The 24,168-nt window shown below is 54.4% G+C and overlaps 2 protein-coding genes across 14 annotated transcripts in view; one reads left to right on the plus strand and one right to left on the minus strand.

Annotated features, from left to right (window-relative positions):
• TCF7 (transcription factor 7) overlaps positions 1–1,560 on the minus strand; it is a 34,131-nt gene extending 32,571 nt beyond the window's left edge. For 2 of the 13 annotated variants that reach the window (XM_070571036.1, XM_070571037.1), the window contains exons 1-3: positions 1,076–1,555; positions 865–931; positions 233–357 (exon numbers count right to left, since the gene is read on the minus strand). In XM_070571036.1, the coding sequence (XP_070427137.1) occupies positions 233–357; positions 865–931; positions 1,076–1,525 (642 nt within the window). In that variant the 5' untranslated portion in view covers positions 1,526–1,555. Of the gene's footprint in view, positions 1–232; positions 358–864; positions 932–1,075 lie in introns of all 13 variants that reach the window. The other 11 variants (XM_070571033.1, XM_070571031.1, XM_070571032.1 and 8 more) reach the window with 8 other exon arrangements.
• A 4,602-nt stretch (positions 1,561–6,162) lies between these two features.
• VDAC1 (voltage dependent anion channel 1) overlaps positions 6,163–24,168 on the plus strand; it is a 101,800-nt gene continuing 83,794 nt past the window's right edge. The window contains exon 1 of the mRNA XM_070571041.1: positions 6,163–6,331. The gene's annotated coding sequence lies outside the window, so the exon portion shown is untranslated. The remainder of the gene's footprint in view (positions 6,332–24,168) is intronic.

Here is a 24,168-nt window from a genome sequence, read left to right on the forward strand (position 1 = left end):
GACAACAGCCAACAGCTAGAGGGAAGGGGGCTGCCCAGAGCCGTCCCTTCTTCGTTCTGCAAAGTTCTCCTTCTGGTTCAGATCCCGCTGGGTGGATACGGGAAAAGAGACCAGAACAGAGTTCTCATGTATCTACTTTGTTGTAGGCAAAAGTCACTTCTCGCCCATGCCTCACATACGCGGTCAAGGAAGACACAGGCATAAGGCAGGCTGGGCTGCTGGGGCCACTTACCAGCGGGGGCTGCGGCTGGGGGTGCTGCCCTGCTCCGGAGGGGGGTGGGTAGTGCATGAGCAGATTGAAGGCGGAGTAGACGGTGTCTTTGTACATGCCGCTGGCGCACTCCGGGGCCTTCAGGCCTGGAAAAACCACAGCTGGGTCAGCCGCGCCAGCCCGGGCAGCTCGGGCTGAAGGCTGTCTGCTCTCCAGAGAAAAAATAAGAATTTCCAAGGGGTCGCCTTCAAGTTGGTGACTTGAGAAGGAACCGGCTGTGGGTGCCTGAAGTGCCAAGTTTTGACGAAGGACCCCTGGTCCAGGCCTCCCCTAGGCGGCCCCTACTTGACCCCCACCGGCCCTCGGGCCAAGGAACCTTGGCCACCGCTCCCTCCTCCAGACGAGGGGATTAGTCAGTCACCTGGGCAGGAGGGGAGGCGGAGATGGCGGGGGTCTGTTTACTCCTATAAAGGTCAGGGCACCGGAAGTGACTCGAGCCTGGCAGCGCCCGGGAAACCCGCCCCCCACTCCTCCCACCCCCTGGTTTTACCGCCTCCGGGAGCTGCAGCAGGGGGGAGGCACCCCCTCGGCGGCCCCTCTCCCCCGCGAAGGCCTTGGCGGGAGGAGGGGAGCCGGGCCGTGCAGAAACTCACCGTCCTCCAGAGACTCTGCAAGTTTGTCGGGGAAAAGTCTCTGCGAAGTGTGTTGCCGCCCGAGAGCCTGCGGGGAGATCCAGAGGGGCCGTGAGGGGCGCTGGGGCTCGGGGCCTGGGACGGGGGGGCTCTGAGGGATGGGGACCCCGAGGGCCACAGGAAGGAGCGGCGGGTCTGCACCAGCCGAGCCGAGCGCAGGGGCGGCACTCACCTCGGCCCCGACCTCGGCCTCGCCGCCGGCCCCGGCGCCGGCCCCCGCGACCCCCGCGCCGCCCGCCGCGACCTCGGACTCATTGACGAGCGACGACTTGAGCTCGGCCAGGTCGCGCTCGGGGCCCGCGGCGCTGTCGCGGCTCTTGTCGTCCTGCTCCTCGCCCTCGTCCTGGAAGGCCAGCAGCTCGTCGGGCGCGCCGAGGTCGTCGCCGCCGCCCGCGCCGCCCCCGCTCGAGTCCAGCTGCGGCATGATGCGCTCCGCCCGCGGGTGCGCGGGGCGCGGGAGTGCGGGGCGCGGAGCCGGCCCGGGAGGCGGCGAGCCCGGAGTCCGGACCTCCGAGCCCGGAGCGCGGCGGGCGGAGCGCGGGCTGACTCCGCCTGGGCGGGCTGCGGGCGCGGGGCGCGGGCGCCAGGCTGAGCCGCTTCGGGAGCTGGCGGGTCCGAACATCAAAGGCGCCGCCGGCGGGGACGCCGGGGGCGGGCCCGGCCGAGGGGCGGGGCCAACGCGCCAGCCCCGCCCCTCTCCCGGGAGAGGCAGAGACGCGCCCAGTGGGCACAGTCTTAAAGGGCTCGCTCTCCGGGCGTGACGGGAGTGAGGCGTCAGACGAGCCTGGAAAGCATCACCCTTCTCCTGAAATGCGGGGACTCTAAAAGAGACTCCAGACCCCCGCTTCCTCACCTACAAGGGGAGATTCCCACCCCGCGCCCAGGTTTCTCGCCCAGCTGCCAGGCCTTTAGAGAAACTCGAGCCAAGGTGTGAACTCAGTCGTGTGCCCTGGGCCCAGAATGTCCTGGGCTTGGACCTGGGGGTTCCTAGATCTTGGGGGCTGCTCGAGGCTGTGCTTGAACTCCAAGCCGGCAGGGTTAGAAGTCCAATTCTCTGCTGCGTCCTCCAGGCATAGGACAATCTGGGACCTCCTTCCAGGTCGCCCGCACACAGCGCAAACACGAGTATAAACCACGAGTGTATACCCCTTACACATTTATTGAGCTGCTGTTGCATACGGGGCTCATACATCACACATCTGTGATGGACCCCTTGGCCACGTGGCGGCTCCGAGGCACGAACACAGTCAGGAGGACAAGGAGGAAGTATCCCGCCTCCCGCATGCCGCCTCCCGCGTGCCGATGCTCCAGCAGACCCCCTACCCCCCACGACTCTCCCAACTCTATTCTACGCCTGGAACCTGGGGCCCGAGCATGCGAGGCTTTGGGTAGACACGTGGGCCGCGGGATTCTCACAAGGGCTTGGTTGTCCGAAGCAACTCAACCCAGGAAGTCGCGTTCCCGCAAAGCCCATTGACTCCGAGACTGGCGCGGGCGGGCCCTGGCAAGATCCAAGCTGCAGGGACAATATAGCCTGCGGAGCCCGGGAACCGGCGCCAGCTCCCACCACATCTACAAAGCACCCGGGGGCATGTCCACGCGGGCCTGCCCAGCACGCTTGGCCTCGGTTCAGCCACGGCATCGAGGAAAGATACCGGTCCTTTTGGATGGCGGTGCAGTAAGCCGTAGCCCTCAGCAGGTTTCTGTGCTGGATGCCGTGTAGACATTCCTACTTCTTCCGAAAGCAACGGAGGCAGAGGATATTTGGGAAGGGAAGGTGTCTTGGATCCCTCTGCGGCCCAGAGCCCCACAGGACCCCTGGCAGCGGCGCAAAGCCGGGCGGAAGAGGGCCGCGCCGCCCCTCCGGGGCCAGGCCCAGCCTGGCTGGCTGCGGATCAAAGAGCCAGGGCCGTCCTTCTCCGCGTTCAGATCCTATCTGCGCCCGCCCAGCGGGGCGCCTCGGCCCCCGCCCCTCAGGGCTGGCGTGCCCGCTTTTCCTCCCTGCCAGGGGCTTGGGGGTGGGGTGGGGCAGTGGCGATGGAGATGTGGGGAGGACCCTGCCCCCGTTAGGTCTCCCCAGACTCCTTTCCTGAGTGTGAGCTTGCTGCCCAGCTTCGCCTCGTCGCCTCTGGAGATGCGGGGAAGGGCTCCTGCCTGAGGCAACCCGGTCCCGAGCTGGAGCGAGGAGAGGCCCTTGGCCTCCCCCACCTCAGCCCCTGAGGTTGTCGGGTCTGTCTCTGGGATGAGCCTCCTCTGGGAGAGCTGAATGGGAATAGGGATCTGCCTAACCCAAAGGCTTTGGGGGTCCTCCTGCATTTGGGGGTGACCCTAGCTTAGCAGGAGCCTCCTCCAGGACAAAGGTCCCCAGATCCATCAGGTCCTAGTGCACAGAGGCCAGTGGGGGTTGAAGTTTTCTCCAGGCGGTGGAGAAAGGAGAGAAGTCAGGGCAACAGTGAGGTGGTTGGTTTGTTTTTCTCAAAAAGGTTAAATTTTTTTCAGCTTTGAGTATTAGCCTTTAATCAGAGATTATGAACTTTCTGCTTTAGTGGCATGAAAACAGCCTTTCTTTACTAAAATGATGGTGAGAAATGATTTTTTTTTTAATGTCCTTATTTGACAACGAAAAACTTGGCTACTCTCTGTTCACTCTCCCACCTCCAAATTTCTCTGGATGTTTTATAGGGCTGTGAATCCCAAAGTCTGGGGACCACTGCCCTATGGGGTCATGGCTCCAACCTCTTGCCCTGCTGGCTGGAACGAGGGGCGGGGGCGGGTGAGTAGGGAGAATAAGGGTGTGAGGAGGGGTGAGGAATGGAGAGACCGTTGAGTCACAGACATCCAGAGCCATGCTAACATCAGCCTGAAGGCCTCCTGAGGGAGCGCTGCTGTGTACCTTACCCTGGGCTCAGGCCATGGAGAGGAAAGGGACCAGGGCAGGGTGGTGGGCGCTCCTGCTTTCTAGGAGGCGTTGGCTGCTTGAGAAGCTGAGAAATGATTAGAGCTGAGTTTGTTGCTGCGTTAGTCTTTGCAGATCTTGGCCAGAAGGGGCTCAGATATGTTGAGATCAATGTGGCTGTAGTTGTCAGATTGGCTTCCTGGAGGAAGCGGACTTCATCTGGGCCTGGAAGTCTCTATAGGGCTTGAAGAGGTAGAGAGGAAAAGGAGCTCAGGCTTGCCCCCAAAAGGCAGGTGCAGCCCTGCAGCAGGCCCTTGTCTGGTCAGCACTGATTCCACCACCATCATCATCTGTGCAATGACTTCATATTCCTGAGTTATTGCTATGTACCAGACATCATGTCAAGAGCTTCACTCACATTATCTCATTTAATCATCATACCAATCCTATGACCTAGGGACCATTATCCCCATTTATGAATGAGGAAACTGAAGCTCAGAGAGGTTGAATAAGTCAACCAAGTTCTCACAGCTTGGAAATGAGCGTCAGAATTCCAAACCCAGGCAGTCTGACTCCTGAGCCCACACCCTAACTACCACACTCCAGTGTTCCATTATGACCTCTAAAATTCAGAGGGGATCCTTGTCTGCTCTGTGGTCTTTGCAGACAAATGTTAATGAATGAGCTGTCGCTAATAGACTTTCTGGGTGGCTCATGTTGCATGGAGAGGCCACCAGGAGGACTGGCGACTCTCCCTGGCTAGTCTATAGGGTGACTCAAGCCCTTTGCTGGGTGAGAGGACCCAGAGGGTCTCTCTTGAGTCAGACAGACCTCAGTCTGTACCATCTCTCCCCTGGGCCCACCCTAGACTGCCGCTCCGGACACTGACTCAGATCCATACAGAGACAATAGGCCCTGGGGTTCTTCCACGGGCTGGTTAGGGGATCTGCTGTCGCTGCCCTCCTTGAGGTGACCAGGGAGTTTTGGAATCAGGGCCAGCTTCAAGGAGGCCCCAGAGTCTTCTGGACTCATGCAGCCCAGCTCAGAGCTGGAGATTTAATGAGCCTTCGTCTTCATGCAAATGAACCAGGTGGACACGTGCTGTCCTTAGATGCTGGATCCAGGACAACGTCAGAGCTCATGAGGGTTGAGGGTCAGAGCAAAAGAGCTCCAGCTTTGGATTTAGGCAGACCTGAGTCTCCGTCCTGGTCCTACCATTTACCAGCTGGGGAAACCCAGACAAATCATTGACCCTCTCTGAGCCTCAGCTTCCTCATGGGTAAAATGGATGTCACACCGAGCCTGCCTCACCCTGCGGGAGCGAGGTTAAGATGAATTATGACTCCTAAGAAAGAGCTTAACACAACGCCTGGCACATCCCAAGCACTCTAATAAGTGGGTGCTCTTGAGCTAGATATTTTTCGGAAGTTGTTAGGCTAATTGGCTCTTCATGTAACGTCATGTAAATCATCTAAATGTTCTCATGGCCTGAGCCCACTTAATCACAGCTGAGGCTGAAAACACACATTTCCTTTCCTTTTCTTTCAAGTTCCTTTAACATGAAAAGCCCGCGTGAACTCTCTGACCTTTTCTAACAGGGAGACCCTTGAAATGTGGCATTTGCAGAAGGCGACTCAAAGGAGCCCCAGATGGATTTGGTAAATTACAACGGGGAGAGGTTCAGAGTGGCGTCTCTTCCCGCCCGCCGGCCCGCCTGGCATCCTGTTGGGGCTTGCCCACCGCCGCCAGGAGGCTGGGCTGCCGGCTCTGGGCAGGGACACTTCCCGTGGAGCCTTCTCTCTCAGGGCAAAGCCTGGTCACACGTTCTAGAGTCAGACTGTGGTTTGTTACTAGAAACACAGTTTGCTCTCTGGAAACTCTGTAGTTTCCCTGCATGTTTGTGCTTGTGTGTCCATGTGTGTGCATGTGGGTAGTTGTGGCTTGCAGAATGGCACAGACACACAATTGCTGTGATGTAACTACCCTGGGTCAGGTACCAGGCAGCTGTCTTTAAAACGAAGCAAGAAGGGTTTGAGGTCTTTTCTTCCTTCTTTATAATCTTGTGTGGGTTCTCTCTCCCCACCCCCGATTTTATGCAATAACCAAAAATTGCTCTTAAAATAAAAATTTAATAATAAAGCTAGAATTTACCTATTCCTGATGAAACCCCAAGGAAGTTTGGCCAAATTGGCTTGAGGGGTGTGGTGGTAAGATTACAAAGAACTGTCCCACAGGTTCAGAGGGCTTGTTAGGACAGTTTCCCATGGGCTAATTTCCCACACGGTGCCAGCCATTGTTCCCAGTGACTGGGGCTGGGAGTCATTCGCCAAGAGGAATAAATAGCCCTGGGTTTCCACAGGAAAGTGTCTGGAGTCTGAGGCACCAAGGTGTCAGCAGCAAAGGCAAGCTGGGAGTGGCTGCTGTCTGCCAAGCACCGTGTCACCAGGGCGCACTGGTCTCCTAAGAGCTTGGTGGTGGGAGGCCTGTGTTCCGGTCCCTGCTCCACCTGGGTGAACTGCCAGGGGAACTCAAGTAAGTCCTCTGCCTTCTCCGGGCCTAGTGCCCCTTACCTAGTTCCAAGGATGCAGGAGAAGCCCACAGCAATGAGACCAGACCAGGGATGAGAGACGAGAGGCATCGCAAGTGCAACAAGAAGTGGGGGATTCTGAGACCAAACATCCAGGTGGGAGTTGCCTGCAGCTTCACAGAGGAGTGTGGCCACATTAAGTCGTGTTTGGGGCGTGGAGACAGCCCCAGACACCTTGACACAGGAATGTCTTGCTGGGAGACTCCATTGGGTGTCTGTTTTTGAGACAGGGCTGTAAGGGCTTTGCTGCTTATCCCTAGGGCTTGACACAGAGCTGGCAAATGGCAGTGCTCACAAATGTTTGCATGGATAACTGAATAGATGGATGGACGGGTGGATAAATGGATGGATGGATGGATAGATGGATGCGTGAATAATTCACAGCAGTGATCACTTAGAGTCTGGGGAGGAAGTAGCAAGCCCAGTACCTGCTTTCAAGGAACTTGCCATCTTATGGAGGACATAAGGCCAAATAGAGCTTCTAGGAGCCAGGGGTTCAGAAACATGGCTGTTGTATGCACATCATGGCACACAACCTGGCAGTCAGGAAGGGCTTCCTGGAGGAAGAAGGTCAGCATAAGAGACAAGTAGGATTTGAGAGGATAGGGTGTTCATCAGGTGGGGTAGCAGCCATACTGTGCGTTATGGTGGATTTTGACCCCATAGGGTCTCTGGGGGCTAGGTGAGCCAGGATCCTGGGGAAGGGTTTGGCCATCTATTGAACCTTGCTCAGAATGGCACATCTTCATGTCCCAGTTCCCACCGTTCCCCCACCCCACCACCTGGGACAATTCCTCTCAAGTACCCATCCCCAGACACTGGCTCTCTCTGTTTTCACCCTCTCCTAGAACAGACTGCCTGGATGCGTAATCCACCATCTTGCTCTGGGCTTCAAGGCTTTCCTGGCTCAGTGCCCATGGAGAGTGCCCTGTCTTATTTCTAGAAGCTTGGGTGGCAGGGAGAGGAGCAACAGGACACAGTGGGCAGGGGGCACTTGAAGAGGACCTGTGCAAGCCCCAATGGACACACCAGTAAGGACTCTGAGAAGTCCTGCACCAGAGAAATCTTGTCTAGCTTCTTTTAGCCAAGTGTCTCCCAAACTTATTTGACCATAAAACTATTTTTCCATGTATGATTTTCCAAAGAATATGGTTCCTCTGAAAGTCTTTTGGGGAATGCTGGTATCCCTGGTTTCAGAAGGCAGGGAGTGCCCCTCCTTATCCAAAACATATTCCAATTTGTGTCCCTGATGAGAGGGAAATTGACAATAGTTGAACCCCAAGCTGGTCATCATAGCTCTCACTAGGCTTCACTGCTGCCCTACTGGATGCTCAGCTTCTCAGGATTGTAGATCCTTCATCTGTGCCCTTGTGGAGTGCTAACATAGACCAAGCATACTGTGGTGCTTAATAGATGCCTGCTGCCAATGGGATGGAGCTGTTGTGTGAAGGTCTAACCCAACTCAGTTCCTCAAGCTCCCGGGGGCTATTCCCGTTGGTTTGTCAGTCGGGAATTCTGCAGTGTCTGAGATGCCTGGTTTTGGCAAGGCTCATCTCTGGCCTCTCCCTCATCCAGGAAGCCTTCCAGCCAACCATGTCCACAGGGATCTTTCTCCCTTCCAGACTTCCAGTGCCTTTGGAAGCCATTCAACTTCTCTTGAGCTGTTTTGTCTGTTTCCTGTGGATGAGTCTCCTCTCCCTCGACTGCTGTCATTGGCGTCTGGTGGTCCAGAGCTGGGCTTGAAACTCACAACCTGTGTGTGGACTAGGGCATCTCCACTTACTCCTTGTGGGCTGGATCTAGCGTGAGTCACCTCCCTCTTGGAGCCTTCGTTTCCGCATCTGTTAAGTGGGGGCAATAATAATACTTGTCTCAAAGAGCCGGGAAGATGGGATAAGTTTCTGCTTGTAAAGCGCTTAGCACAGTGTCTAGTGCACAGGAGGTACTTGTTAAGTGGCGACCAGTGTCAATTATTATTATCGTTCCCCACCAGCAGGGCTGAGTGGGAGACCAGGCTCTTCGAAGCGCCGAGCAGAGATGCTTAGCAGAGGCTCTCCCTGCAATCCTGCAGTCCTGCTAGTTGTGGGTGGAGAGCGGGGACCAGGGTGGGGAAGGCTCCAGGAACCCTGTCTTCTGAGGCCAGGTAGAGGCCACCGAGTGTTCAGCCTGAGTGCAGACTCCTCCTGCCAAGAGATGGCCATCTCCAGATGTCTGCAGGCTGGAGGGAGCTGGCTGGCCCGTGGGGCCTGAGGGCAGAGACAGGACTAATGGGAGGAAATTACACGGAGAGATTTCATCTCGGCTTGAGGAAGCTCATCTACCAGTCAGACCTGGCCAACCGTGGCCTGCCCGGGCTGCTGACAGAGGCAGTGAGCTCCCTGTTACCAGAGGTGTGCGAGCAGAGGCTGGGGGCTCCCAAGGGAGGGAAGCCGCTGAGGGGGAGTTTCTACCCTCCAGGTTCCTCCGAGGCCGTGGGCAGTCTCTCGTACTTCCTGTGTGGCTCTGCCCCTCACTTGGTCCAGTTGAGCCCGCTGCAGCCCGCTGAGCAACAGCAGGCTCTGAGGTGAGTGTGAGGGCAGAGGCTCAGACCCTCTGGCTCTGCACTGGGGCTGGAGGCTGGAGGGGAGCGGGGGTTGCTGTAACAGACTGACCTTAATGGGCTTTAGTAACAACAATCTTAGCTTTCTGGGGAGGCAGCTTAGTGCAGTGGCTGGCTGCATGAAGCCTGAGTCTGTTCTGTGCCCAGGCAGCCCCCTCGAGCCTGCTGGGGTCGAGGAGGACAGATTGGTGGTAGGAGGGGTCTTATTCTTACATTAGCCTCCGCTCACTTGTTTCAACTTCTAAAACCAGGGGCTGGAAGATGAAAGATGAGAAGAAGCAGAAGAGGAGAGAGCCTGGGTTTCAAGTTTGGCTCTGCCACTTAGTAGCTCTGTGACTTTGAACAAGTCACTTAACCTCTCTGTGCTTCAGTTTTCTCATCTGTAAGACGGAATGATAATAATACCTATCTCACTGGGCTCTTGTGAAGATTAAGTGAATTATCGTTTGTGGTCCATAGGAAGCACCATATAAGTATTTGTTAAATAGATAAAAATTGAGCAACTGACCTATGCCTAGCTTAGTTCTATGTAAGGGGCTTTACCTCATCACCATGTTTAGTGATGGTGACAGCCTAAAGAGGTTGAAATACTGTTATTAGGGAAAGTGAATCAAGAAGGTCAAGTTCCTTGCCCAAGGTCACACAGCGAGTTGGAGGCAGAACTGGGTTAAACTTAGGATGGTCTGTCTTCGGGATCTGGGCTCTTAACCCCTCAGCTCTGCTGGGGGCGGGGGGGGGTTGGTGGCCTCTCCTGGGAGGTCAAGCGCCCACCGGAGTAGGGCAACAACAGATTAGCGGGCAGGAGAGGGCAGAGGGGGCTCCCCCACTCTTTCCGCCTTGCTGAGGCAGAAGGCCCGTCTCCTGGCTGCTGCCTGGGGGAGAGCTCTCTGACTAATTTGTGGAAATGTTGCTGGGTGATTCCGATTACAAACTGCAGCCCTGCTTCCTCCATCTGAGTAACCTCCCTCATGGGGTCCTGGAAGCAACCAGAGTTCTGGGCTGGCTGTGTTTGCCTTGGCGGTGACACTGCTGAGGGTGCCAGGCCACCCCGGACAGCCTCCAGGGACAAGGGACAGGAGCTGGGAGACCTGGGTTCCCTACTCTCTGGATGTGGGTGGGGCTGTAGGTCCTGGGTGTCCTGCTCACTCCCATTTTCTCTTCCGTCCCAGCAGGACTTCTCTCTGTCTTGCTCCTGACTGTGTCCCCTGGGCTGAGCCAGGGCCTGGCAGAAAGTGGATGTCTAATAAATATTTGTTGGACTCAAGAATGCACTAGATACTGGACAGTGGACACTTGCACTGTACTTTACTGTCTACGAAACTCCTTTCCAGGGGCCAGCCCTATGGCAGAGTGGTTAAGTTCGCGCGCTCTGCTTCAGCGACCCAGGGTTTCGCTGGTTCGGATCCTGGGTGCGGACATGGCACCGCTCATCCATCCATGCTGAGGCGGCGTCCCGAATAGCACCACCAGAAGGACCTACAACTAGAATACACAACTATGTACTGGGGGGCTTTGGGGAAAAGAAAAAAACAAAAAAGAAAACAGGGGAAAAAAACCCCAAAAACCTCCTTCCGTCTAGTCTGTAATCTCCTCTGATCCTCACAACAACCCAGAGAGGTAGGTCTTTTAACCCAGCTTTACTGATGCGGAAACTGGCACGTCGAGAGGAAGTGACTCGCCCAAGGTCACACAGCTCAAACTCGGGTCTCAGGGCTGCAAATCAACTCTAGCTCTGCAGCCTGCAGAGACGGCTCCTCCTTCCTTGTGTGAGGAGGGTTGGGGGGCAGAAGGAACCCCTAGTTGGTGGAGGCCCCCCGTGGCCTCCTCTGGCACAGAAATGCTCCTCAGAAACCCTCAGGGGAGATGGTGTTATCGACTACCAGGGGGCCAGAGTCACAGCCTCCAGGGCTTCTGATGGGGGGGTGGGGCTGGGCTCGCGGATGCCGAGGATCATTTATTCACGTAGCAAGTTCTTCCTCAGCCCTCCTGGGTACCAGAATAGACAGGCCTATGCCCTCGGGAGCTCTCTGCCAGGGAAGTGGGTCCAAGTCTCTGTCCCAAAGGTGGCACATGAGAGCTTTGCCTCATTCGGGGCAACAGCATTGCGTTTCCTGGAGAGAGAGCGTCAGAGAACGGTTCAGGGTCCCCCTCCTCACACCTCCAGCCTCTGGAGCTGCGCTGGGGTCTCAGGGTAGCGGGCCAACTCCACGAAGCCAGCCTCCACCCCGTGGGGTGAAAGTGTGCCGCCTTACCCTGGGTCATGGTGGCCCTCCGCTGACGGCTGCGGTTTTCCTCGTCAGCTTTGCTGTTTTTACTTTTTGCTCGCTGCTGTATTATTACTGACATCTTAAAGGGTTTCCCCTTCTGGTCAAGCATTGTCTTTTGTTTTTACAATTTTAGAACTTCTCTCAGCCCAGGGTTTTGGAAGATGCTGAAGCAGGACGTAGGTGGGGGGCTGGTTTAAAAGCAACTTCCCGCTCCATCCCTCATCTCCCTGCTCCTGCCCCGGCAAGCCTGAGGCGCTCCAGGGTGGACCCAGCCCTGAGGTCAGCATCTGAGGGAGAGGGTACCCTGTGAACTGGGATTCTCTTTCTTGTTCTAAGTGGGAGCTGTGGCACCTCCAGCCCTGCACATGCAGGCCTCCTTGTGCCGTGATTCATCCCTTCTTCCCTCCAACACTCTCCATCTCTCAGGGTTGCCGCACTGCTGAGGGAAGCTTCTAGAACAGCTGAGCCCACTGACTGCAAGCAAGTCACCAGATTTCTGGGGGCCTGCAGTGCCCTGGGAAAATAGGTGCAGGGCAGATCCTGACAAGACACAGGATGGGAAAAGGCTTTCGTGGGGCCCCTCTACTCATCCTGAGTCATTGTGGGACCACGTCTGTGGCCAAAAACTCCCCTTCTGAAATCCACAGCCTCTCCGGTTTGGGTGGGGTTTCTTCAGTTGCAGCAAACTGAGCCACAGTGACTGGCTCTTTGCAATGCATTCCCAGTTGCAGGACCCTGGGCTGGGATGGCCCTTCCATCCTGACTGTGGGACCACTGCTGGGCGCTTGGTTTCTGGGAGGGCAGGACTGCAGAGCTGAGAACTGCCAGGCTCTCAGAGAGTCACTTGAATTCCTGCCTCTGCCATGGCACCAGAGAAATGCTCCCTGCCTCCTGCTCAGCCCCACACTCAGGACCCCAAACTGGGGAGGGACAGAAGTCCCAAAGCTTTTGGCCCCAGCTCCTCCCTCTACAAAACAGTCAGGGTGGGACCTGGCTGGTGCCTGAACTTCTCCTCTGTGTGTGGCTGAGAGCTAACGTTTCATTTTGTGCTCGAGGATGAGATTCAGATCTGCAGAGGAAAGCACTTCGACCTCGTTGATGACTGGGACTTGCACGTGAGACAGACCCGCAGCATGCCTGCACCCCAGTGTGGGAAATGCTGTCTTGGCCTTTGCTGGGTACCTACAGAAAGTCCCCAGGGAGCCCGGGCACCAGCTTGCAGGCTAGCGGGGAGCTGAGCTATGCTACCAGAGCTGGGAGGGCTGGGCCTGTCATGCTCACTGCCAGTGCCAGAGCCCCCAGAGAATGGGTGAGTGTCGAGGGGAAGTCAGAGACTTATGCTCTGTGGACCAGGGCCTAGCATCGTTAAGTGCCCTAGACGGCAGAATCTAGGCTGTGTAGGTCCTCAGAGAAGAGGAAAGAGTGAGGATCAGGGTGGTCAGGGAGGGTCCGTGGAGGAGGTGCCAGAACTACACACCAAAGAACATGGGAGACAGGAGACAGGGAGGTTGGAGGGTGATCCCCCCACCCCCCATCCCACCTCAGGACCAGCGCAGAGCATGGAGGAAAGCCAGACCCCTAGAGCTCAGAGAGACTCAGATCACTGGGACTCCCAAACATGTGGACAGGGGAAACTGAGGCCCAGAGAGGCAGGGACCTGCCTGCGACTCAAAGCCTGTTTGAGTGCCTTCCTCTACTTCATAGCCCAAAGTATTTAGAAGCCATCTGCGCTAAGCTCAGGAAATCTCGAAACATGTAGCAAAACCAACCAAACAAACAAAAATCCAAAGGACACATTTAGTCTATTGAGCATGAGTTGCTTTTGTAATAAAAAATAAACCATTATAAACCATTACAAAAAATGCAGGTGGAAATACACACTTTGGGGTAGGGTGGGGCTTGGGAGCTTCCTCAGTCACAGGCAGTTCACTCCCTCACTCGCTGCCCTGCCTCCTTCCTGCGGAATCCGGACTGGCCATGATTCTGCTGCCCAGCGCTGGGACTGCGCACTGGCACCCCCTGGTGGCTGGCTCTGGAAGAGGCTGTGTCTGACCTGCAGGGGTGGGGCGTCAGGAGGGTGATGCTTGGACACTGGGTTCCTGCCTCCCCCGACCACCTACTACCACTGGATGCTACAGGATGGGCACTGGGTCTCACTGGCAGGACTCATCTCCCTCAGTCATCAGGGAGCTGTGACAGAGTTCTCACCTGGGCTCTGGAGCAGACCTGGTGGCCAGATGTGCTGGTTCAACTGAGCCTCAGAAGGGGGTCTTTCAGAGCAAAGTTGCTCCCATGGGGTGGGGGTGACAGGCTGTGTGAGAGCCTGGCAGCCTCCAGTCGTTCCTGATCCCTGTGCCTGAGCCCAGCCTTTGTGTTGGTGACAGAGCTGTGGCACACAGCTGGTGAGGCCCCACAGTGAGGGGCGGTACAAGGGGTCCCTGAGAGTGCCCCTAGGGCTCAGGAGTCCCAGCTCTACCCTGGCTCAGCTGCCCAGGCTGGCAGGACATTCACAAGGATAATGGCAGTAACAAGTTGTCTCAGGGTTACTGAGTGCCTCTTGTGCACCAGCACAGGCGAGCCACGGCTCCATGAGGCCCGTGGGCTTTTTTTAAATGAAAAAATCTCAAACAAAGATAGAGAGAATAGTATAATGATCCCACGTGTATCCCACCACCCCAATTTCACAATTGTTTCACTTCTCTCTCCCTCCTTCCTTCCCTTCTTCCTTCTTTCCTCCCTCCCACCTCCCTCTCTGTTTCTTCCTTCTCTCCCTCCCTCCTCCCCCTTCCTCTCTCCCTCCCTCCTTCCTTCCTACCATCCTTCCTACTTTCATTCCCTTCATTCGTCTTTCCTCCCTCCCTCTCTCTCTCTCTTACTTTTTCTAGCTCTCTCTTTTCTTTTTTTGGTGAGCAAGATTAGCCCTGAGCTAACATCTGCTGCCAATCCTCCTCTTTTTCCTGAGGAAGACTGGCCCTGAGCTAACAGCCATGCCCATCTTCCTCTATTTTATTTCTGGGATGCCTGCCACAGAATGGCCCGATAAGCGGTGCGTAGGTCTGCACCAGGGATCGGAACCGGTGAATCCCCGGCCGCTGAAGTGTGGCCCGTGAACTTAGCCGCTGTGCTACCAGGCGGGCCCCACATTCTCTCTTTTTAATTAACTATTGTAAAGCAAATCCCAGACATCATGTGATTTCATCCTTGCATGCTTTAGAGTGTATTTCTAAAACTATGAACATTTTCCTACAAAACCACAAAGCCATTATTGTATCCAAAAAAGTGAGTAATAATTCCTCGGTGTTATCTCATACCCAGCCCATGAGGCAGGTGCCCTTACTGCCCCCATTTTACAGATGAGGAAACAGAGATGCTGAGAAGACAAGTCACTTGGCCAGGGTCATGCAGCTTTTTAGTGATGGGGATGGGATTTGAGCCCAGAGAGTCCAACTTGGGAGCCTACCTTCTGGATGGCTCTCTCTGGGTCTCAGTTTCCCTCTCCGAAAAGTGGGGAATAATGACTGCTTTGCTATTTCACAGGGTAATGTGTGAGGGCACCATGTTATTCTTGCTTCTAACAATAACAATGAAAATAATAATAAAATAAAGTGATCAGAAGAATTGATAGAAAGTTGGTGTAATTGCAAAGAAATATGACAATTAAAGGAAATTAAGGTTTGCTGAGTCTCCGCTCATATGTCAGTTCTCCCTTATCTCATTTAATCTTTACTCCAATCCTATGTTTCTTAATTAGCAGCTTCATTTTACGGTTGAGAGAAGAAGGGGCCCAGAGGGAGGAAGTGCCTCCCCAAGGTCAGGCCACTGGTAGCTGACAAGTGGTTTGAACTTGGGGGTGGCAGAAAACCCAGGGCTGTGTCAGGAGCTGACGGTGGCCTTTGCTAAGGACTTCAGGGCGTCCTGCCATGGTGAGGAATGCGCCAGATGGGATTAGATGCAAGCAACAGAAATCAGCTTTGGTGGTCTTGGGCAGAGCAGGAGTTTATTGGAAGGATGTGGGATGGCTCACAGAAGAGATTGGAAGGAGGGAGCCAGGCTGGGGAAAAAAAGAGCGTGGAGCAGCCCTGGGGCCTGAAAGACAGCAACTGCTCAGAGGCGTGAGCAGTTGGAGATAGGTAAGGAGGTTGGGGGCCCATGGGGTCCCACTCACCACCTTCCTCCCTACTTCTCTCGTTGGCTCATCCTTTCGTCTGAACAGCTTGGCACAGATAGGGTGGAGCAGGGCATCATGTCTGCAGAATCTCGGGGCTCTGCCATCTGTGAAACACCCCCACCCCCAGGATGAATTCATTTCTGCCTATTTTTCTTCTTTGACATACTTTCCGAGACCTAGATTCCCAAGAGAGAGCATCAGGGGACCCAGCCTGGGTGGCATGGCGCCTGCCCACTATACCTGGGAGAGCATGGAACTTTCCTGGAGGGTTCCAGAGTCCTGGGCTGTGCCAGGGCCTTTTAAAGGAGTGAAACAGAGAGTGAGCTGGAGGGGATTCCCCAGAGAAGGCTCAGGCGGCTCTGGTTTTCACACTGTAATTTTGCTTCTGGTCCTAAGTGTGTGAGTCACATGTGAAAGTCTTGTTTTGTGAGGCCTGTGTCTGCTGCTGTCACCACCTTCAGAGCAGCTGCCACCTTGAGGCAGGAGGCCCAGATCACGGGCAGGACCCCCTGTCTGCTGCCGGCTGCTGCAGCTATGGGAGGAAAGCATTAGGGACTGTAATCTTGGGGCCCAGTGTTGGGGGGGATTTTCCATCCTTTGCCTCACACACAAATAGAATGCAAATGATATGCAAACGAAAGGGTGCCCTCAAAGCCTAGCGCTGGGTAAGATGTGAAAGGGACTTGGCTTTGGCTGGCCTGTGCCTGCCAGAAAATCCTCGACCCAGCTTGCACCAGGCAGATCCCTGAGCTCAAACAGATCCACTGCCACCCTCTCTTCCTCCTGGAATCCTGCCCCGCCTCTGCTAGGGTCTGTACCTCTGGACACTTAGTACTCCCCAGGGGCCTCGAATCCTTGTGAGAAGTGGGTGGGACATAAAATCTAAATTAACAAATAAAAAGCATCCTGCTTCTTCTGTTTTCTCCACCTATGGCCTAGGCTCAGGGCTGGGCACACAGAGCCTGCTAGATAGACCCAGGGCCAGCCAAGGAGCCAGGCTGTACTAGCAAGGCCTGGGAGATGAGGGACAGCCCCTTTCCCACTGGGCCTCAACCCCTGGGCCTGGATTCTGGTGAGAAAAGGAAGGTGGTTGGGAGAGGCTGTCTCTAGGGAGGGGATGGGGGCCTGTTTAGCAGCTGACAGAGCCCCTGAGACTCCATAGGCATGATGCCCTGCTCCACCCGGGCTGTGCCAGGCTGTTCAGATGAGCTGATGGGGGAAGCGGGGAGAAAAGCGGTGAGAGGGACCTCATGTCCACCCCGCTCCAGCCTCCTGACCTATCCCCAAAGGGGGCCACCAGGGCCCTGGGAAGCAGGAGGGCTTTAACTTCTGGGAAGTTAAAGGGCCAGTCTCATTGAGGGGCAATTCTTGGCAACCAGAGGCCAGACCAGAACAGTCTCCCAAGTGAGGCCCTGACAGATGCTGGCTTTTTCCCGTGGCCCAGATTACAGTCCCCTGAAAAGCCCTCCTTCTGAGAGTCTGGGCTCAACCTGAAGCACATAAGCCCCGAGCCGGTAAGTTTCAACAAGGTCTCTCTTTCCTGCCCGTCTGCCTCCTCCGCTCCCTGCCCTCCCACCTTCTCCTCTTCTCTTTGTCAGGCTCTGTCTCTGTTTCTCCTCTGCCTCAGAGCTTCACCCCCTCCCTGGGGCAGCCCCTGCAGTGCCTGACCTCCTTGCTCATCGTGCTACAGTCTGGGCGCCTGGAGTCCGTCCTGTCTTGCCCGCTGCTCCTGAGCAGACGTAGGCTCTGGAATCACAGGCCCTCAAACACAACTTTGAATCCTGTGCAGCCCAGCTGGGTTGTTTTCCTGTCCCTTATGGACTAAAACTTGGCCCCTTTGGACTTCGTTCCCTCCCCAGTGGCTCAGTCCCTCTGGGTGAGCCTCGAAGGATAAGGGTAGGCGCTGGGCTGGCCCTGGTCACCTCGACATTAACCCCCTCCTTGTGCAGGCTGCAGATAGCTCCAAGGACAAGCCCATGCAGGAAACCTCAAGAGCCTGAGGCCAAGGATCTTCATGTGACATATGATGAAGATGAGGCCGGTGGTCAGGGCCACACAGGGCACCACCACCTGTCTAGGCACAGAGGGTTGGACGGTGAGAGGGGAGCAGTGTCAGAGGCTGGCACAGGATTGGTCCAAGAAAAAAGAATCCTTGTGTTGGCAAGACCTGTCCTGTGAGGGCCGCAGTGAGAAAGCCCCCAGGAACCTGAGCCACCGTTGCAGGGAAAATGAGACACCTGCCTCCTTCTTTGGCTGTCGGCCTCATTCTGGACATACACTGCTGCCCCTGTCCTCCCCAGGAGCTCAGAGGAGCACCAGGCCCTATCGCCAGCAGCCCCTCCAACATAGATGTACAGAGCAGGGGCCAAGCACCCTTGAGCCATTGGAATGACCTCTCCAGGGTGAGAAGAAGGGGGCCCTTGCTTCCAGGAAGAGGTGGCTGCCTTGTGCCCGTGCCCAGCTGTGACTGGAAACAACACCCTCACCGTTTCATCATCCGAAGATTTATTTAAAAGAGCTTTGTGTTGTGGCTGTCCTGGGTGAAGTTCTTGATGATCTGATTTTAAAAACCTCCCCCCTCCACAACCCTCAGTGAGTTGCCATAGAGATACTTCAGAGGCAAACAGCTAATGAGCTCGCTTAGGCCTTTTGTGTTCCTGAATGTTTTCCATTCTGAGTTCTTACCATATAATTAGAGAGATTATTTAGCATGGACTTTTTCTTTTATTGTAAATTAATTTCAAAACCCATTTCTGAGGTTAACTAATGATTGTATTTGTTAATCAATCCAGCCTGGGTTTCCTTCCAAGAGAAAACAGGAGGCCACTGTCAAAATGTTGGGAACAGGATGTTTGAGTACTTGAGGGTTTCATTGATGGCAGCGAAGTTAAGGGTCCTGACAGTCAGTGCTAATCTGTGTGATGTCTTTTTATTAGACAGAGATGTGCCTTGGGTAGAGGTGAAAATGGTGATGCTGGTGAGACTGTATTCTGGGCACCATGAACCTCTAGCTGTGGGCTGGGTCCCAGGAAATTCACAGCTTCCTGAAAGCGGGCTGCCAGGCCTGTGGCCAGGCTTCTGCTTGCCTGCAGGAGAGCCATAAATGTCTATCTGAACATGGTGGGGAGGGTGAGAAGGGACTGCCGCTCAGGCCGTGGGACAGGCTAAATTGGCCTGCTGTGCCTCATGCCTCCTGACCACTGTCTCTCTGTTCGAGTAAGTGCTGATGTTTTTCTCAGAGTTTCTCAATCTTGGCGCTGTTGACCTTTTCAGCTGAATAATTCTTTGCTGTGGGGGGCTGTCCTGTGCAATGTAGGATGTTTAGCAACATCACTGACCTCTACCCACTAGATGCCAGTGGCATACACGCACCCCTGCCCCCACTGTTGTGACACCAAAAGTGACTCCAGATGTTCCCTCAGGGACAGAATTACCCCCAGTTGAGAACCACTGAGTTCAAACATAACATATATTCATTGTAGAAAATAAGATAAAATAATTATAATTCCAATATCCAGGGTTAAACCCTGTTAAGCTTTTGGTGTACTTCTTCCCAGACTTTCTTTTCTATGCACCTATACATTTTTGCTTTTTTATGAAACGGAGACTGCACAGTATGCTGTTTTGTGATTTGACAAGACATGGGCTGCACAGTGGATATTTTCCCTCACCGCCACATCTTCTCTCCCGCAGCTCTTTTCCAGCACCATTGGAAGCAACCCTCTTCAGCAATGGCTGGTGCAGGGCCTGGAAGAGTGGTGTGAAGCTCACTCTGGCTCACACTCACACTGGTTCACTGCTTACAAACGAGTCACCCCAGACCCATGTCCTCCTGGTCCAGAGCCTGGGCTGTGCTCTGTGTGGGCTTGGGGTCTGGTGGTCAGGCCTGGCAGGGAGCCACCTTGCAAGGAGGGGGATACAGGATGGGCCAAGGCAACCAGAAGCTCTCAGGTACCTCTACCAGGTGGAGGAAGTTCTGAACTTGTGTTGGATTGTGGCTCCTCTGAGGATCCGATGAAAGTAGGAACCCTTTCTCAGGAAAGACATTCACATCTGCCCAGTTCTGCATCCAATTCCATAGACCCCAGGTTAGGAACTTCTGAGTGCAGGGATTTTCCTGAGGATTTGTGGTGACCTAGACACTTACCCCTCTCTCTTCTGGGAACATTTGTCAAGGGCCTGTGAAGGCTCTGACCTCAGCCCTTCCCTGTTGCACAGGACAGGGCCTGCTTCACAAACAGCATCGTCAGTCCCGGGCAGTAGATGGATGGGCAGATGGATGCACGGATGCATGGATCTGGAGAACTGGCGCTAAGATCTGAGCTTCTCCAGTGATAATGTTGATCGAAGCTAGCATTTGCTGAGCCTATACTATAGGCCAGGCTACTCACCCAACGTACTGTCCTTCAGAGAGGAAGTACCATTATTATAAGTGAGTCTCCATTTTACTGAGCTGGAAATAGCTTGAAACTTGTTCCGTGATATACAGCCCTGTCAACGGAGAGCCAGAATGTCCATGCTCTCAGCCTCAAAGCTAGGCCGCCTCTGTGGAGAGCAGGATGGATTTGCCTGCGCTCCGAAGGACAGGTACGCGCTCTGCCAAGCCCCACTGGGAACTTTGGTCCGGGCCTGTCTTCCCAGAGGGGATCAAGAATGCGTTTGGCATTGAAGCAGAATAGAGAAAGGCGGTTGCCAAGGGCTGGAGGGCAGGGGAGGGTGAGTCAGTGTTCAGTGGGCACAGAGTTTCACAGGGGCAGAGAGTGTTGAAAGATGAAAAAGTCCTACAGATCTGTTGCACAACAATGTGAATAGACTTAATGTTACTGAACGGTACATTTCAAATGGTAAGCTTTATGTTGTGTGTTCTTAAATACCACAACTAAAAAAATGGGGGAACAAAAGTCAATTGTGGAAATCTGAATGCTGAAAGAAAAGGAGAAATGAATGCTCTGGCTTCTGGCCTTGCCTCTTTTCCCTGAAGGTGGGCAGCACCCCCTACTCCTCCACCTGATCCTGCAGCCAGCACCTTGAGTCTGTATGGGGACCTTGGAAAGACAGAGGCTGAGCTCCAGGGGGCTGGCTCCTTGTTATCTGCAAGGGCCTTCTGGGGTCAGAGAGAAACAAGCAATTTGGGCAAAATCTATAAGAGGGTAGAGCTTGGACCAGCCTGAGGGCAGGGAAATGGGAAATGGGTGTCTCAAGGGGGTTTATTATATTTCGTTTTAGCCATCTTTTGAAAAGACTACATAGGTAACAGGACAAACTTGAAAAGGTACAAACAGGTATGCAGTGAGAATTAAGTTTCTTTTCTCCCCCTCCCTCATCCCTTCCCTGAGGCAGCCATTGCTGTTGCTTTCTTGTTTGTCTTCAGAGACACTCTGCGCTTCTACAGGCATGTCTGCCGTCTTGTTGTTTTTCCTGCCACAAGTAGCATATTAAACATATTGTCCTGTACTTTGTTTTTTTCACTTAACAACATATCTTGGAGGTCACATCTTATCAGTATATGGAGATGGCTCTCAGTCTGCTTTAGCAGTGGCAGAGTATTCCATTGTGTGCATGAACCGTTCTGAAATAAGTCAGTCCTCTTTTGATCATGACTTAGGTTGTTTCTGATATTTGTGGTGATAAACAGTGCTCCAATGAATGGTTTCGTACACTCACCATTTCACACATGTGTAAGTGTGTCTGGAGGCCAGGTCAACAAGGAGGTGTGTTTGTAACTGTGACGGCAATAACCCAGTTGTCCTCTGTGGGGGTAGTTCCCACTTAGGGTGGTGCTGGGCTCCCCACAGCCTCACCAGTACTTAGTGTTATAAAACGTGTTGGTCGTTTCCGTTCGGATAGGAGAGAAGATGGCATCATGTTGTATTTGCATTTCTCTCATTATACAGAAGGTGAGAGTCTTCTCATGTTTAAGAGCCATTTTTTTCAGTTCCTTATCTGTCACCTCTGTGTCCTTTGCCCATTTTTCCTTTGGGTAGTCAGACTTCTTATGAGTTTGTAGGAGTGCTTACAGAATGACAGGACTATGCCTATGGTTCAAATGGCTTTACAGAGAAACAGCCGAAGAGCTATGAGGCTCCAGGCCTCTGCGCTGCCCCTTATCCTCTGCTAAAGGCCCTGTGTTGGCCTCATTGAGATGCTGGCTGAGGCCCAGAGGGAGGCCCTGGGACTGCTAATACAGCTGCTCCCGGGGAGAAAGGTCGAATATGCTGTCATGTAGTACAGACAGTGAGGCTTTCTCCTCAGGAGGTGCCACCCCATCAGCCAAGGCTGCTGCATGTGCCCACCTAGGCTTACATTCCACAACTCCGGGAGGCGTCATTTACATGGACTGTAATGGGAATGGTGCTCCCCAGAGTTATGTGACATGGTGGCCTTATTGGGGCCCAAATGGAACCAGCTATGGGCAGCTAGAACTGGTCTTTGCTTTCGTGTTATTGGGCAGGCCCTGTGACTTCCTGAGCACTCAGCTCTGGGCAGGGCCAGTCTACAGCCGTGTGTGCATTGACCTACATCTGGGCAGAACAGGACAGCCACATGGAGTGTCTATATTGTTGTAGGCTTGGCGTCTTACAGAGATTAGCTTCCCAGCTCAGCCAGTTCACCTGGAGGGGAGGGCCCAGGTTCCATTTTCCTGGGGTAGGGCAGATGACCCTGGGAGGGAAGGCTTAAGGGGAGCCTGGAGATCTGAGGATAGGCAAAAAGGGGCCTGAGTAGACCTGAGTAGATGTGGTGGCTGCTCTGGGCGTTGTGTGGGGCTCAAATCTCCAGGGACCTGAGAGGTAGGGGCATCTTGTCCAATACTCAGGTCCAAAGCATCAATCAGCAGAAGCCCAGTGGTGCCTGAGCCTATTCCCAGATGTGCCAAGGGGGCAGTGGGCAGGAGTTTTTGGCACTGCCTTGCTAGAGGCCAACCCCCAGACCAGTTCCCCAACCACCCAGCCTGACGGCCTCATAGCAGAACTGGCCTGAGCAGCAGTGAGTCTGGGGGTCCTTAGGGAAGCCAGACCACTTTTCTGCATTTCTCAGATAGCCAACATGGAGGGAGTCCTGTGGCATCTGCCTGGAAGAAGGCTGGAGCATGGGAGCAGAGTATCCTTGGTTGCCCGAATGAAGAGGAGACTGGGTGGTCCAAAAGTCCCCTACCCCGCCAGACTAGGGAATTGATAGTGCTGAGAGCCCTGGCAGAACAGCTTCTGGAACCTGCCTAAAATCTCAGAGCTAAGGCTGCTCAGTCAAGCTGTAGGCTTGGAGCCTTGGCTGGGGCAGATGCCATGTTTTAGATGCCTTGTCACCTGGCATGGAGAGTGAGGGCACCTTGAGACTGGGACTCCTCTGGGGAGCACGGGCATGTGTGTGTGTGTGTGTGTGTGTGAGGTGGTGGGGAATGCAGGCCCTCCTTCCCCATTCAGCTCAGTGAGGGCTGGGGAAGGGCAGGGAACAAGAGTGTGGGAGTCAGGCCCTGGAGAGAGGAAGCGTGCCCCTCACTCTAGTCTCAGTGAAATGCCTCTGCTCCATTTGGGTAGAATCTGACTCAGGGGCTGGCGCCCCATGGCTGCTCAGGGCTCAAGAGAGGCTGGGTCTCAGATTCCCAGGCCTGGGCAGAATCCCAGAGCTGATCTGGGATTTCCTAGAATTACTGTGTGGCTCTGGGCTTCTCTCCTAGGCTCTCTGAGACTCTCATCAGTGCTGTCCAATAGAACTCTCCGCAATGATGGAAATGTTCTCTGCGCTGTCCAATATGGTAGCTACCAGCCACATGTGCCTATTGAGCGCTTAAGCTGGGGCTAGTGTGACCAAGGAGCTGCATTTTAAATTAAATTAAATTTTAATTAATTTAAATTTGAATAGCCCCATGTGTGTTCCAGACAGCACAGCTCTAGTCCCTGTGCCTCGTCAGCCTCTCCCAGCTCCCTGGGGACCCTGGGGGGTCAGCAGCAGCATCAGGTATAGAAGCAGGCCCCCCGATGATTTCAATAAACCCTCATCTTGTGAGAAAATCCATGAGAAAAAGGTCAGATTTAATCTGGGAAACAGATTACTCTGTCCTCTTGGATTTTTGAGATGCATGTTAGCATGTTAAATAAAGGCTCTGAGAGGTTCTGCTCCGAAGAAACCCATTTGGTTTTATTTAAGCTCAAATTTTCCAATTGTGTTTGACCACAGTACCTTTTTTCATGGTCCATCTCTCGGTGTTCCATGAACCCCTTTGAAATTCTGGGCAAGGAAGCTAGACTCCTGGAGGGACTAGTGCTCCCAGATGGGCTCCTGCCGGTTCGTGCAGCCTGTGTGTAGGAAACCCTGGAGCTCTTGGTTAAAACTGTAGAAGTCTCCTTGGGTTATTCCAGCCCTTCCCAGCCTGGGCAGAAACCCAGCAGTGGCCTTGGGAGGACCCGCCACTGTGTGCTCTGCCCTGGAAATGGCAGCTTTGCGGCCGAGGGCAGTTCTTCCCGGCTCTGTCCATTGGCCTTAGGGCATGGGGCCTTGGGCTTCTCGGTGGGGAGCGCAGAGGCAGCTGCTCCGTCTCATGTCTCTCCAGTCTTCTACTGCTGTAACTGACCACAGAGTTCAGACTGGGAAACCTCTCTTGTTCCAGTACCGCATCTGGATCCTGATGAGAAGAGAGGAGAGCGGGGGTAGGTATCTGTCAGGTGCTCCCTCCATCTGCTCAGGTAGGCGGCCTGGAGGCTGAGGCCCAGAGCTGACTGGGACTTGCACCCCTGCACCCCGGCAGGCAGAATC

This window comes from Equus przewalskii, chromosome 13 (genome assembly GCF_037783145.1).
Source record: "Equus przewalskii isolate Varuska chromosome 13, EquPr2, whole genome shotgun sequence".
NCBI classification, from domain to species: domain Eukaryota; kingdom Metazoa; phylum Chordata; class Mammalia; order Perissodactyla; family Equidae; genus Equus; species Equus przewalskii.